Source organism: Akebia trifoliata, chromosome 15 (assembly GCF_017979445.1).
Source record: "Akebia trifoliata isolate Shusen 1 chromosome 15, ASM1797944v1, whole genome shotgun sequence".
In the NCBI taxonomy this organism is placed as follows: Eukaryota; Viridiplantae; Streptophyta; class Magnoliopsida; order Ranunculales; family Lardizabalaceae; genus Akebia; species Akebia trifoliata.
Genome location: NC_141389.1, coordinates 27,187,882 through 27,201,889, shown reverse-complemented (window position 1 = coordinate 27,201,889; position 14,008 = coordinate 27,187,882). Strand labels below are relative to the sequence as shown.

At 34.7% G+C, this 14,008-nt stretch overlaps 1 protein-coding gene across 3 annotated transcripts; it reads right to left on the bottom strand.

Annotated features, from left to right (window-relative positions):
- Positions 1 to 215: 215 nt before the first annotated feature.
- On the bottom strand, positions 216 to 7,886 carry LOC147384934 (uncharacterized). 3 transcript variants are annotated; one of them, XM_086426731.1, is made up of 12 exons: positions 6,627 to 7,886; positions 5,750 to 5,984; positions 5,091 to 5,185; positions 4,405 to 4,467; positions 4,233 to 4,321; positions 4,046 to 4,111; positions 2,933 to 3,280; positions 2,753 to 2,824; positions 1,761 to 1,831; positions 1,618 to 1,690; positions 1,282 to 1,477; positions 217 to 1,156 (listed from the first exon to the last, which is right to left on the bottom strand). In XM_086426731.1, the coding sequence occupies exons 2-12, from the start codon at positions 5,833 to 5,835 to the stop codon at positions 429 to 431; spliced, it is 1,887 nt and encodes a 628-aa protein (XP_086282857.1). In that variant the 5' UTR covers positions 5,836 to 5,984; positions 6,627 to 7,886; the 3' UTR covers positions 217 to 428. The 3 variants fall into 3 exon arrangements, with proteins under 3 accessions (XP_086282858.1, XP_086282857.1, XP_086282856.1); XM_086426730.1 differs by having other exon boundaries at positions 2,930 to 3,280; positions 6,627 to 7,885; XM_086426732.1 differs by lacking the exon at positions 5,091 to 5,185 and having other exon boundaries at positions 216 to 1,156; positions 2,930 to 3,280.
- Between the last annotated feature and the right edge of the window lie 6,122 nt (positions 7,887 to 14,008).

The following is a 14,008-nucleotide window of genomic DNA, read 5'->3' as shown; positions in this document are numbered from 1 at the left end:
CTCAATTATCAACTTATGCCATAATTTAAACATATTTTTAAAACTTAAAAACTAGAGCCAAGTGGATAAGTCAAATAGAACTTAATTAAACATAGAAATATTTTAAATTTTAAAATAATAAAAAGTATTAATTTTTTGTTATTAACATAAATATTATTAAATAATTTCTATTTCAACTAGGTGTATTTTCCAGCTGATTCGGTCAAGTAGATGAGTATCCCTCTAAAATCCAACTGAGGCAAAACAACTTGATGACTCAATGAGTTAAGTTGACATCTATATTAAAGAACTACACGAAACCAAAGTGACTCGGCTGGTGGAGGACCGAGTTATTGCACCACAAAATACAAGACACACTGGCTGAGATTTTCTAACAAATAATAAAAAATTCTTATTGAAACTCTTGAATAATACACATTGAGACATCTTCAAAAATTCAAATCTAAGTCTGAGAGGCTGTCCATAGGTATTTCAAGGCCCATGGAATCATGTTCTTGTAACCCAGCTTCATCGAAGTTCAACCAAGAACTGAAGTCTTGATGCCCACCAAAGACGTGGGTTATGCCTAGTTCTACCGACTCTAATGCATTTATATCCAGATTTGTAGAATCAATGGGTTTCTCACTTTCTTTAGATGATGAACCCTGAAGATCATTATTAGCAGACTGCAACTCCATTTCTTCACTTTGTTTATTGCTGATAATGGTCTCAGTTCCACTAGAATCATGCACTGAAGGGCATACAGGATGTGTGGTGACTGTAAGCCCACCAAGAAGGCCATTTTCTGAAGTTGATGAACGAGTATTCCGCTTGGACTTCATCTTGGTTTTGCGTTCATCCCTCGAACTTCCAAATGTTAGATGGTCAGATTTGGCTTTTGCTACATAACTTCTCATTGACTCGTCTTTGATTTGATCCCTTGGTTTCTCGCTTCCCTTTGCTTCACTCAAAATAGAGTTTCCAAGTGCTGGTGACACTCCTGAGGCACCATCACCAAGCACCACATCCTTCTTCCATCTGTTACATTTCGGCTTAGGGTTTGCAATAGCCAAGTCAGACGAGTGAGAGAAACCTTGAAATGCATCTGAAGAATTCCCTTTATGTCTATCACGATGAGGATCATGTAGCTCAATCACCGTAGAAGCGACACCCACAGCTGCAGATAAGAACCAAGTCTTTTTATTTATAAAAAACCAAGTTGGTACAGCCAATCTGAATATAAAATGATTATGAATCAAATTTTAGAATGCAAACAATACACAAGCATTCAAATTTGGATACCCGATGTCCTAGAATCAGGCCTACTGTGTCGAGGTGCAGACAAAATGATATCCCGTAGTGGAGGCTCGCTAAAGCAACTTCTGCCTGTCTCCTCAAATTTCTGGCATCTCTCAAGAGTTCTCTTAACAAAGGCCAAAATATCTTCTATGGAACCCTTGCTGACTCTACCCCGTGACGATTTCCTTCCTCGGCGCTTCTGTAACCAAGTAACAGCCCATTAAACCATAAATACTAGCAACTTAAACCTATTAATCGATCCCATATAAATCCTTATATCCACAAATAATTAGGACCATGAACCAAATACAGTACAATATTCAATTATAGAAGTATAACCTGAGAAATAACTCTTGAATACTTGAAGTAAGCCATCATAACAAGTTTGTTCATTGCAATCTGCTCAAGATTCCTGCACAATAAACCACATTAAGTTCCAAAACCCAATGTAAGAATCATGTCCAAACTATAGTAATTCCTACCTTTCTTCCGCCTCTCTCCCCTTTTGAACAGCTGTCCATAATTTTCCTAACATCCCTTTCTTCTTCTTTGCCTAACAAATCAAAAGAAAAACAATCAACAAAATAAATTCTCAAAATAACCCCTCCTTCCTATATACCCCCCAACACACCCACATCCTAACTTTTATGATAGTGTAAAAAAATCTTGGAATTATACAGTTAGAGCAACACGATGTTCATTCTATCCAAAAAATCATGAGCTTTCTCAATTCTCAAAAACGATCTCAAGGAATGGTCCCAACAATCTCGCCGTGAAGTGAAAATACTATATTTTCTTTATAGTAATTTTCTGGTTATTCAAACAAAAGTCAAGATGCAGTTTGAGTCTAAGTGGGATATTCCAAAAGGAAATTCCTCTATGAGGCCATTCAAGAAACAAGTATCAACTTAATAAGATCAACACTTGGGATGGAGGTACCATCATTGAAAACATGAGAATTGAAAAAACATGGATTGACTTTGGTAAATGGTATTTTCATGTTAATTGTATTCGGAGTAGATATGTTTCGAATTGATTCTGATCCGTACCAAATCTAATCTATTGAGGTAATTACTAATTAGGCCTACTAGTGTCAATGTGCTTGATCCCATTGCTTTCTGTTTGAGAAGTAGGTAGTTGGCCCTTTTAAATTTGAAATAAGTTAGTTTCATTAAACTAACTATATTTCCCAACGCAGTTTGTTGGGAACTATCCTATGGTCCTGATCCCTGGATGGTCCTCGAGATTCAAAGATATTCCCAAACTCTCTTTTTCACAAGTATAATTTATAAGATCAAATATTTTTTTTTCTTTCTAGTCTCCCCAACAATTAAAGAAAAAATAATCGAAGATAACGCTTGTGTTGGTAAATATCGTTCATTAATGATATCTAACATAAATTTAGTTTTCCAGCCATGTATATATAAGCCAAAAAAAAATCTATAGAGAGAAAAAATATTTGAGAAAACACTACCTGTTGGTAAAGCCCCTTCTCAAGTTCAACAACATTGTTGTCAATTTCTTCCTTTACATCCGTTGTATAAGTCTGGGACAAAACCAAAAAAATAAATAAAAAAGTAAATAAATAAATTAGAAATAACCACTTTCAGCTAACATGAGAAAGCTAAGATTCATCACTGGGTATTGATACCACTTTCTCCGGATATACGCCAATGCTCTGCAGCTCCAACGCGATTCTATCGTCAAGACACATGTTTTGATATTCATACCCATTCACAGGTATCCCATCCACAAGCTTTTGGATACATGTAGCACCACTAAGGGAATTGTCACTTGCTTGCTCAAAAGATGCAAGACTCCCCTCACCATTGTCATCAACTTCTTCAATAAAAGCCGAGAGAACTCTCTGGTACAGTGATTGGTCTGATGAACCCACGGTCCTAGATAATTTGTTTGACCCAATTTCAGACAATTGGGTTCCTTCTCGTTCTCTAGGAGCATTGGTTTGAGATAATGTAACTTCTTTGCCCACTAATTCGTCCTGAGAAAACAAAACTACTTCAGACTACTGAATGAAGGAAATCCATAGATCATATAAAAAAAAATTATTGCCATTTTTCCTCTTATTTGTTTCCCTGATATTAATGTAAAGAAACAATTTGTTGTGGAATAATAGTTACCTGGGTACAACTTGGGTGGGACCAACCAGAGCCCAATGAGCTCCGGTTTGAATATTTAAGCGCAATCAATACTTAGGTTTGGGCTCAGGCTCATGCCTCTGGTTAATAAGCTAACCCAAGCTCAACTTTATTCGACACATGCTTATAATTAGATATTAAATATAGGGTGTATTTGCAATTTCGAAGGAACATGGAAAAACAAAAGGCCAAGGTTAGAACCTGTAAAAGGTGATTGAAAGGGTTTGATTTAGTCTCATCGAGTAGTTTAATTATGATGATCAGAAATTGGTTTAGTACCTCAAACCCCATGTACCATATCTTCATTCTTTTACTACCAAGCAAATATCTCTTTCTTTTCTATTCATACTTGAACTCCATGCAGGCATAGTTGATAATGGTACTAGTTTAATGACTTGTGAGCGTGTTTTTATGTCTTTTATCATTCCAACAATTTCAATGAAAAGTTTCTTGATATTTCCATCATTTCCAAAAAACAAAATTGGAATTTTTAACACAAGTTGAAATATTTCTACAAAGTATTTCCATTTCTAGGTTGATTGAAATAGACACAGAAACAAGGATTTAATACCTTGATTAAAAGGTAACCAAAGTGTAACAGACAATACCTGAACATTACGGTTAGTGCCAAACAGATGACAAAATCTTTCATCAAGCTTCTCCAGGGACGTTAACTAATTCAAAAGTCAAAACAAAGAAATGGAAGACATCTGTAAGTAAAACTTTATAACAAATAGAACTCCAACTAGAGAAAATTCAATAAATTATGTGTAATAAGCCAATTCTTGTTGCTACTTGTTGGTGCAAATAGGTTGTATCCTCTAAACTGATCGGACCAAAAAATGGTTCAATTTCCTTCCAAAATGGACTAGAACAAGCAGGATCTGCAATAATAAACATACTCGTCAACAAAATGAAAGAGAGGCATTTGTAGCCATAAACAAAGTTGAAAAAGTCAGATGCATACAATTGGCATTAGGAGCATAATTAGCAGCAGCTAAAAGTTCTTTCCAATCATCATCTGCTTTACCTGGAAATGATGGCATAAATAAAGGTATCCAAATATAGTGTGTAAAAGAATTTATGAATCTCAATACTTCATTTACCTTGTTTTTCTCAAGTTTACTAAGAAAGATAAAAAGAAATATAACATTATACAGTGAAAATAAGGAAAAACTTACAAAATTTTAAATATCAAAACATTATAAAATTACCCCCAGAAAAGAAAAAAAAAACGTACAAACTCTAAAAAAAACGTTGAGGCAAGGGTTTGTACACTTGAAAATTTGCAACATTTTGTGTTGCAAATTTTGCAGTCTCAAGTAGTGATCTTTGGACACTAGAGTTTTACAAAAAAATTTCTCAAGGGAATTAAGGCATGCAATTTGGGGAGAAATTTGGTCAACAAAGGACTATCAACAACCAGATGAAAATTCACAAAGATTAGCATAGGTGCAACCAAGCACCAGAGACCTGCAATTTTTTGTTTTACGAAAATTTGTTGTCATACCAACGGCCTAAAGTTTGCATTGTTTTATAAAGATATCCCAAAATATAACAGTTTTTTCAGAAGTATCAATAATGTCTATGTTGTGAAAGGATGATATTACATGTCTGGCAGCCAAATTTTAAGGATCTATTTTAACATACTACCTGTGAAATCAGATGAACCACTAGATAGTGCATGCCCCTGACCACTAAAAGTCTCGTGATCCGACAGTTTTTTTGAAGGCAGACGACCCGATTTTCTGAATTGCAGAACAATTTGAGATAAATCAATAACTTTGTTCCATAACGATACCTCAGGTTTAGTTTTCAAATTAGGAAAAAATAGATCACCTTTTATCCCATCAGAAGTGATTTAGAGTGTGGACCGTCAATTTTTAACCAATAATTTATAAAACCACTTTTGATGGATTTAGAAGTTTTAAATTGGCCTGATTTTTTGTAAGGGTGATCTTCTCATCATAGAGATCATCCTCACAAAGAATCAACTCAATCCAAAACTTCTAACCCATATTTTGAAAACCCCCCCCCCCCCCCCCCCAACCCGAGAAGATCATCCTCACAAAAAATCAGCCCAATCTAAAACTTCTAACCCATATTTTGAAAAATGATTGCTTTTACATATAACCCCCTCCCCCGATATACATATGAGAGAGAGAGAGAGAGAGAGAGATTAGTTTTACCAATAATATCAGGGGCAACTACTTGGGAACCACTTGAAATGCTCATACCAAACTAGAATAAAAGAAGGTTTTATACGACCAAACTATATAACAAGATACATAATAATGATACAAAGATTTTACCTGAAACCATATGCATTAGAAAACGATAATGTCCGTTTGGGCTCTCGATCACCATCCATTGTGCTTGGAGAACGTTTCCCATTCATGTTTTCATCGCAAACCTCTCCTCTAGGGGGCAATCCTTGAACATTTTCTTCAACTTGAACCAAGACTTCACTACCAATCTGAGCATATCCTTGTCCATTTCCATGAGCTCAGATTTTTGCCTCAACATGGCATTATTGGTCTCTTCTGACTGAAATGAATTAGGAAAAAAATGAAATAGATCTCAGAACATAATCAATCAACTTTATGTAAACCAATGACAACATTATTGAGCAATAAACACATCAAAGAATGGAGGAACCAAGAGGGAACAAAACAATTCCCTAATAATCAAAATCATATATGGTTTGATTTAAACTGCTCTAAAAACCAAGTAAGGCACACAAACTATTTTTTTTGTAAACAAAATACACTCCTTAAAATAAAAGCAAAAACTTAAAACTTCGCCCTATCCCTGATCCAAAGACATCATATCTTCTGTAGACAGTCTAATTACTCAATGTCATATGACTGCTTTGGTGATGAAACCATTCTGCGTAGGCTCTGATGATTGACAATTGTTGCTATGATAGTAGGTGTTCGAGGCTGTTTTAGTTTCGTTTTCACTCCAGTTCAGCTTTTCAACAATCATTTAGTCAAATTACTCTAAATTTTCTTCAAGCAGCCCTTACAGATTTTGTAACCAAGACAAAGAATAGTATAACACACTATATATATACATATACATAGAAGTTCCACGAAATATAGAAAGGTAACGCATATATGATCTAACTAAATCTAGGAACATAGGTAACATTCTAGTCTATAATTATGACATCAAAAAAAGATTTACCTGTCTTGATAGAGGCGTCTAGCATAGGATGGGCAGCTCCGAAAAGAGTGGTCCTCCTTAGTGCTTCTAACAAAAACACCAAGAATTCTCCTTAGTCCTCCAGTACGTGTCAAGCTCGGATCAACCAATGTGATTGGATCCAACATCGGACACTGGGATAAGGGAAGCATATCTACAACAAGGTAGTACTCCCTCAGGATGAGATGGTCCTGAAACTTAGCGTCCAGTTCTTGATGGCTTTATGGAAGCGTTGTGATCTTTCCAAATTGGCATTGGAATTGTTCCCCAATTGCCCAATTGGATAAGTTGCAGAAAATGCCAATCACCTGACTTATATATGCAACTGATCCCTACTCGACAACCCAACTAAGTGGCTTAAGTGACAACCATGGAATGGTTGATCCTGACAATAGACCCCGGTAATGAACTAATGCAATAAAACCAACTAAAGGAATCGACTGAGGGTATAGGAATGAAAAAATCTCATTTTGGAATCAAGAATTCAACCCACAAAATTGATTAAAGGAAAGAAACTAATCCTTGTGATGATAAACTTGACCGGAGTTTTTCAGACGCATTTCAAGATTGAATTAAATCATTTAACCTAGATTTTGCAAATCATGAGCCGAATTGTAACAGAGGGAAGAAGGAAGGGCTGCATAATGAGGGTGCTTCAAGAGCCTCATCAGCACTTGAAAACTTTGTCTTGAGTGAAAGAAAGGGAAGTGAGAAACCATGGGATCAAAACAAAGACAAGTTAACGAGAAATTTTGTAGCAAAAGCCAAACCTGACCGTCTAACATTGAGAAGTTCGAGGGGTGAACGCAAAATAAAGATGAAATCCAAGCAGAAGACTTGGTCATCAACTTCAAAAAATGGATTTCTTGGCAGACTTAGAGACACAATACATCCTATATACCAAGGATTCCAGTGGAAAAAAGACCATTAGCAATAAGGAACATGAAAAAATGGAGCTGCAGTCAACTAGCAATGTTCTTTAGGGTTCATCTAAAGAAACTGAGGAACCCTAGAACCCTATCAGACGTCCTTTAGGGTTAATCTAAAGAAACTGAGGAACCTAGAACCCTATCAGACATCATCGGACGTCCTTTAGGGTTCCTCTAAAGAAACTAAAACCCTATGAGACGTCCTCAGACGCCCTTTAGGGTTCACTCATCTATACAAACTGAGAAACCATAGAACTGTAGCAGCGTTCTTGCATGGTTTATATAGTTAAATACTGTGAATTAGGGCAAACCATCGTCTTGATTGTTTTCGAGATTCGTGCAATGTAATCCTCAAGGTCATCCAATTTCTAGAGTCTTCTGGTCTAGCGTAGGACCAACATATGGCTAGGGTTACTAGAAATTGACTTTAGAGTTTTTCTAAGGTGAATGACGGAGCATGGTATCTTCTATGGATTCCAGTTCAGTGTAGCTGATATATTTTAGAACTTAGGATTTGACGGTGCTGATCTAATTATTATCCAAAAATAAATAAAAAAATTAGACATTGCAAGTCAATATGAATGATGGGAAAATAAGTGGAAAAAAAAAAAGCAATTTTGCTATATAAAAAAAAACACAAGATCAAGGGTATTTTAGAAACACTCCTCTGTAAAATTGGTGATATTTGATTTACCCCTTTGCAAAATACAAGATTAAGTTTACCTCTCTTGACCGTTTGTCAACGTTGTTTTTTCTTGATGATTTAACAAAGAACTTTTGATCTTTTTCAAATTTTGATTTAGTAATAGCATTTTGAATAAAAATCAAAATTTCACCATTACATCGTCAAGAAAACGTAGCATTGACTTACAAGGGGTAAGCCTAATCTTGCATGTTGTAAAGGATTAAATCAAATATCACCAACTTACAGGGGTTGTTTCCAAAATACGCTAGAATCAAACCGATCAAGAACCTAGAAGCACTAATGAATATTATTTGAGAAAATTCAATTTCCCAAGACCCTATTTCTTGAAAGAATATTATTCTCCCATCAATCATGCATATAATGCATGCGTAAACATGGATGAAGATATAATAAAGTGTCAATAGTATTGCTAATAGAAAATTATGGATTATCTCAAATCACTGTTTTTAAGTAACTAAGGCGTACTTGAGGTGAGGCGTAAGCCTCAATTAAATTTTAAAAACAATCTTAAAAAATAAATAACAGTAATAACAAATTAAGAAACAAAAATATAAAATACAAGTACACAACCATCAAGCATGAGATAAAACATTAAACAATAAAATGTAAGGATAGCAGCCATGTAATATAGTAGCAATCTATCAATTATAATAAGTCATAGTATCTAGCATCAAATAAACAACTTGTCTAGACCCTACGAATGACATTTTAGACACCAGTATAAATTAGAGAAGAATTAAAATAATTAAAATTTATTTTCACTAGTTGGATCCACCAAAAACCTAGTAAATCCTTGATTTATTACTTCTATTTTACCACAATCTTCTTAAGAAAATTGTAGGAAGCGACGAAATCGAAATTGAATGAGTATTGGAAGTTCAAAGAAAAAATCTTAGTGTAGCGGAAAAACATATGGTTTGAAAGAGGGATTTTGATTTTTCTCTTCAAAACTTATGTTTCTAAAAAACCATTTTTTATTTAATAGGTTTTAGTGAATAAATGACAGGAGGGGAGGGAGGGGGGTTCGTATAGGTGAAAAATAAAACAAAAAAGCAAGGGGAAAAAAAAAAAACCAAACTCTGACCCACGGGTTTGGCGGTTGCCTCAGAAATTGAGGCTTAAGCCTCACGTAGCCTGAAGGCCCAAACCTAAAAGAATTTGTCTGAAGCTTAAACCTCAAGGCATGATCCCTATGCCTCACCTCAAGGCGTACACCTCGTGCCTCGACGCTTAGTCCTTTTAAAACACTGCCCACAATCTTGTGGTTGGATCTGTGAAACTTTTAAGGGCTAGCATTGCGAGCCTATGTTTCAAATTTATTTTTATAACATTTGTCTTGATGATAGATTGTAAAATACATATATTTATACTATTAAATGTCTCAAGAAAAATATTTTAAATTTTAGAATTGTAAATATATTTTATTCCCAAAGAAGAAATGTTAAACTTAACAAATAACTCAACCGAGCTTCTAATTCAACTTACACTGTTTCCTAGTCAAGTCAATCGTGCTCTTCAGCTGACTTGATGAATTGGCTCCAGGAAATTTTTAACCTCGAATCAACTCAAAATTCAATCTAAACAAGTTGATTGGGTGGAACTTTAAGTAAACTCAATGTGCTTTAAAACACAATGGAAAATATAAGTTTTAATACCGGAAGATAGACTTCAAAATGAAGAAATGATGAAAAAAAAAAAAAGGGAGAAATTTTTTTTTTCCTTAAAAGAGATTTAAAAAGTGGGCTGAGTAGTACTTTATATACAAATTATTTAGGAATTTTATTCAGGACCTTTTTACTTTGGTCAAGACTAATATTTGAAAATTCTACGGGGCTTTTATTATTAAACGTTAAACCATTAAGATGCGATTCAAATGCCCATGAATAAATGAAAAACGTAGCTAAGTAAAAAATGGACAAAAAATTGAATTAATCATTACCTCCAAGAGCTTTTCTTTATCATTTTCTTCACTATTGAACGTCATTATCTTTTATTCTGTTGAAAGACAACTTTGCATTGTTAATTCTAATAGACGAAGCCTGAATAATTCACCACGATCAAAGGCAACTTTCCATGATAATATAAAAAATCATTATATCAATTTGTTGCTCTTCAACAATAAAACGAATTGAAAATTAAAATTGATAGATACCATAATGAAACACACACACACACACACACACACACATATATACATAGGGTGGCGTTCTTTTGACAAAATCCTAGTTAACATTCTAGACAAAGCATTTTATCTTATATGGGCTAAAAATTTTAGAATGAGCTGATTTTTTGTGAGGATGATATCTATGATGAGAAAATCATCCTTACAAAAAATCAGTCAATTCTGGAAATTCTAACCCTAGTTTATAAGATAAAGAATCGTGAACCGTCAATTTTTACCATTATTTTGTAACCACTTTTCATGGGGTTAGAAGTTTTAGAATTGGCTGATTTTTTTTTTTTTTTTTGTGAGGATGATCTATTAACTATAGGGATCATCATCACAAAAATTTAGTCCATTCCGAAATTTTTTAATCATATAAGACAAAACTTTGTCCAGAATGTTGTTTAGTATTTTGTCAAAAGACTATATATATATATATAGGGTCCCGTTTAGCACCCTAAGTTTTACCACACACTTTAACAAATGTGTTTTGTCTTACATGGGTTAGAAGTTTTGGAATGGGCTGATTTTTGGTGAGGATGATCTCTATGGTGAGGAGATCATCCTCACCAAAAATCAGCTCATTCCAAAACTTCTAACCCCATCAAAAATGGTTTACAAAAAATGGACGGTCCATGATTTTTCAACGTGTAAACATGGGGCTAAACATTTTGGAATGGGCTGATTTTTGGGGAGGATGATCTTCTAATCATAGAGATCATCCTCACCAAAAATCAGCCCATTTCAAAACTTCTAATCCATGTAGGACAAAAAACGTTTGTTAAGTGTGTGGTAAAACTTAGGGTGCTGAACATTTCCCATATATATATATATATATATATATATATATATATATATATAGGGTCCTGTTCGCCACCCTACGCTTTACCAAACGTGTTTTGTCCTACATGGGTTATAAGTTTTGGAATAGGCTGATTTTTGGTGAGGATGATCTCTATGGTGAGGAGATCATCCTCACCAAAAATCAACCCATTCCAAAACTTCTAACCCCTTAAAAAATGGTTTACAAAAAATAGACGGTCCATGATTTTTCAACTTGTAAATATGGGATTAGAAATTTCGGAATGGGCTGATTTTTGGTGAGGAGGATCTTCTAATCGTAGAAATCATCCTCACCAAAAATCAACCCATTCCAAAACTTCGAACCTATGTAGGACAAAACACGTTTGGTAAAGCGTAGGGTAAAGTGTAGGGTGTTGAACATTTCCCTATATATATATATATATGGGTTAGAAGTTTTGGAATGGGCTGATTTTTTGTGAGGATGATCTCTACGATTAGAAGATCCTCCTCACCAAAAATCAGCCAATTCCGAAATTTCTAACCCCATGTTTACAAGTTGAAAAATCGTGGACCGTCCATATTTTGTAAACCATTTTTTATGGGGTTAGAAGTTTTAGAATGGGCTGATTTTTGGTGAGGATGATCTCCTCACCATAGAGATCATCCTCCCCAAAATCAGCCTATTCCAAAACTTCTAACTCATGTAGGACAAAACACGTTTGGTAAAGAGTAGGGTAAAGCGTAGGGTGGTGAACGGGACCCATATATATATATTATTATTATTTCTAGCTATTGGATCTGAGCAGTTTTCATGGAGGGCATGAAACCCTAAGTTTTTCAACCAAAATTCTTTTATTGTTAAAGGTATTTAGATCCAATAGCTATAAATCATCAACTAGGCAGATTTTTTTTTTTTTTTTGTGAAGGTAGATTAAGGGGTTGGCCAAAAGTTCATGGGGAGCGTGTCGAATGGAAATATTTGATTTGATCAATACAAGAAAAATATTGATTAAATAAAAGGAGAAATATTTGAGGTCGAAAGTTACTAGCTCCCCATATAAAAAATAAAAAATTAAGAATATCATCGATTGTAATAGAATTCAATCCCTCCTAATTTCTCTAGTAAATTTAATTTGATAAAATCCTAGAACATAAAAGATGTTATCAATCATCGCCATGTTCTTTGAAGTATCAATTGATCAAAACGAAAAAGACTTAAAACTAAAACTCAAATGAAATTAAAATAAAAGCAGTATTGTAAGAAGCATTCACGGAACCCTTCTCTCACAATTATATTACCTTATTTTTTCTTAATTCTTCCTCCCTTGGCAATTGCAGTGATCTCGAATGGAAAGTAAAATAAAATAAAACGAAGAGAAAAGTTGGTAAAGGGTGAAATAAATAGCAGAAGGTGCTAGATAAACGGTTTCGAATTTCAATGGGCCCTCATTAAATGAGTACATCTATTTACAAGTTTAAGGATAGATTTTACGAGATACAGAACCGTTTACAAGGCATTTTTTTCAAGTTTCCATTTTAGGACTTTCCATAATATTTGAATTTAAATTATAGCGTTTATTTAGTACACGACAAAGTACTTTTTTTAGATTTTCATGAATGAACGCATTCTTTTGTTCAAGTGTCTTTGTGGAGAGATACTTAAAAATCCCTTCAATCTCTATAAATAGAATTAGCATTTTGGCAAAATCACTTAGGGTATGTTTGATTGCACATGGAAAATAGGGTGGAAAATCAATTTCCATGGAAAATGATATTTTTGAAGTGTTTGATTGCACATGAAAATGGAAATTCATTTTCCACCTTAATTAAAAAGTCCACCAAAACATGGATTTCACTTTCCCACCCATATGATGGTGGTGGTAGTGGTGGTAGTGAAGAAGAAGATATGAGATGGAACCTCCAATTTTTTCACACTCACATATTCTTCTTCATTACCACCACTACCACCACCATTACACTAACCTCGCCGTCGTCACCATCACCATTGTCGTCGCCGTCATCACCATCTCCGACCATCTTTCCTCTTTCTCTCTCTCTCCTCTCTTCTTCTCCTTCTCCATCCCTTACCTCCGCCACCACCACTACCACGTTCTCCCCTCTTCACCATCATCTTCTTCCTCACTTACCTCCATCGCCATCGCCACCGCCACCACTACATTCGCCACTGCCGCTATCACCACCATCGCCACCGTCACCATCACCGTCGCCACCGCCACTCATCTTCTTCTTCTTTTCCCCCTTCTCTCATCTTCTTTCTCCTCCTTCTCTCCTTCTTTTTCTTTTTCCTTATTTAATTTTCCCATGATTTTATCCAAGTAAAATCAAACAATAGAATTTGATTTTCCAACCCTACCTATTTTCTATCACAATTTTTCCATGAATTTCAAATTCCATGGAAAGTCACTTTCCATGCAATCAAACATACCCTCATGTTTTTCTAAAATTCAACTAGAGTTTCCCAACAACTCAATGGAGTGTTTGAATTTTCTCAAATTATCAAGTCGGAGAATACATACTATTTTGTAAGAGAATTCATAAGGAGAGTTCTCAAGATTGTTGCTTGTGAATTCTCATCATGGCTTTGTTGTGTCCTAGAGGCTATTTTGTCAGTAACCCATTAAAAAATTTGTTTATGACTAGGGACAAATAAAGTCTTAAAGAAAGCTATCTTTTTGTACCTCAAATCCCAAAATTCTAGTTTCTTTATTTTCTAAGACTTCATTTTTCCAACTATCTTATG

What these genes read in the sequence shown, in the direction of transcription:
- LOC147384934 (XM_086426730.1), bottom strand. Translation starts at nt 5,835, where the DNA reads ATGAATGGGAAACGTTCTCCAAGCACAATGGATGGTGATCGAGAGCCC. An exon ending in CAACCTATTTGCACCAACAA is followed by an intron (nt 4,112 to 4,232) that starts GTAGCAACAAGA and finishes CTTTTGAATTAG; the next exon opens with TTAACGTCCCTGGAGAAGCT. An exon ending in GCGTATATCCGGAGAAAGTG is followed by an intron (nt 2,825 to 2,929) that starts GTATCAATACCC and finishes GTTTTGTCCCAG; the next exon opens with ACTTATACAACGGATGTAAA.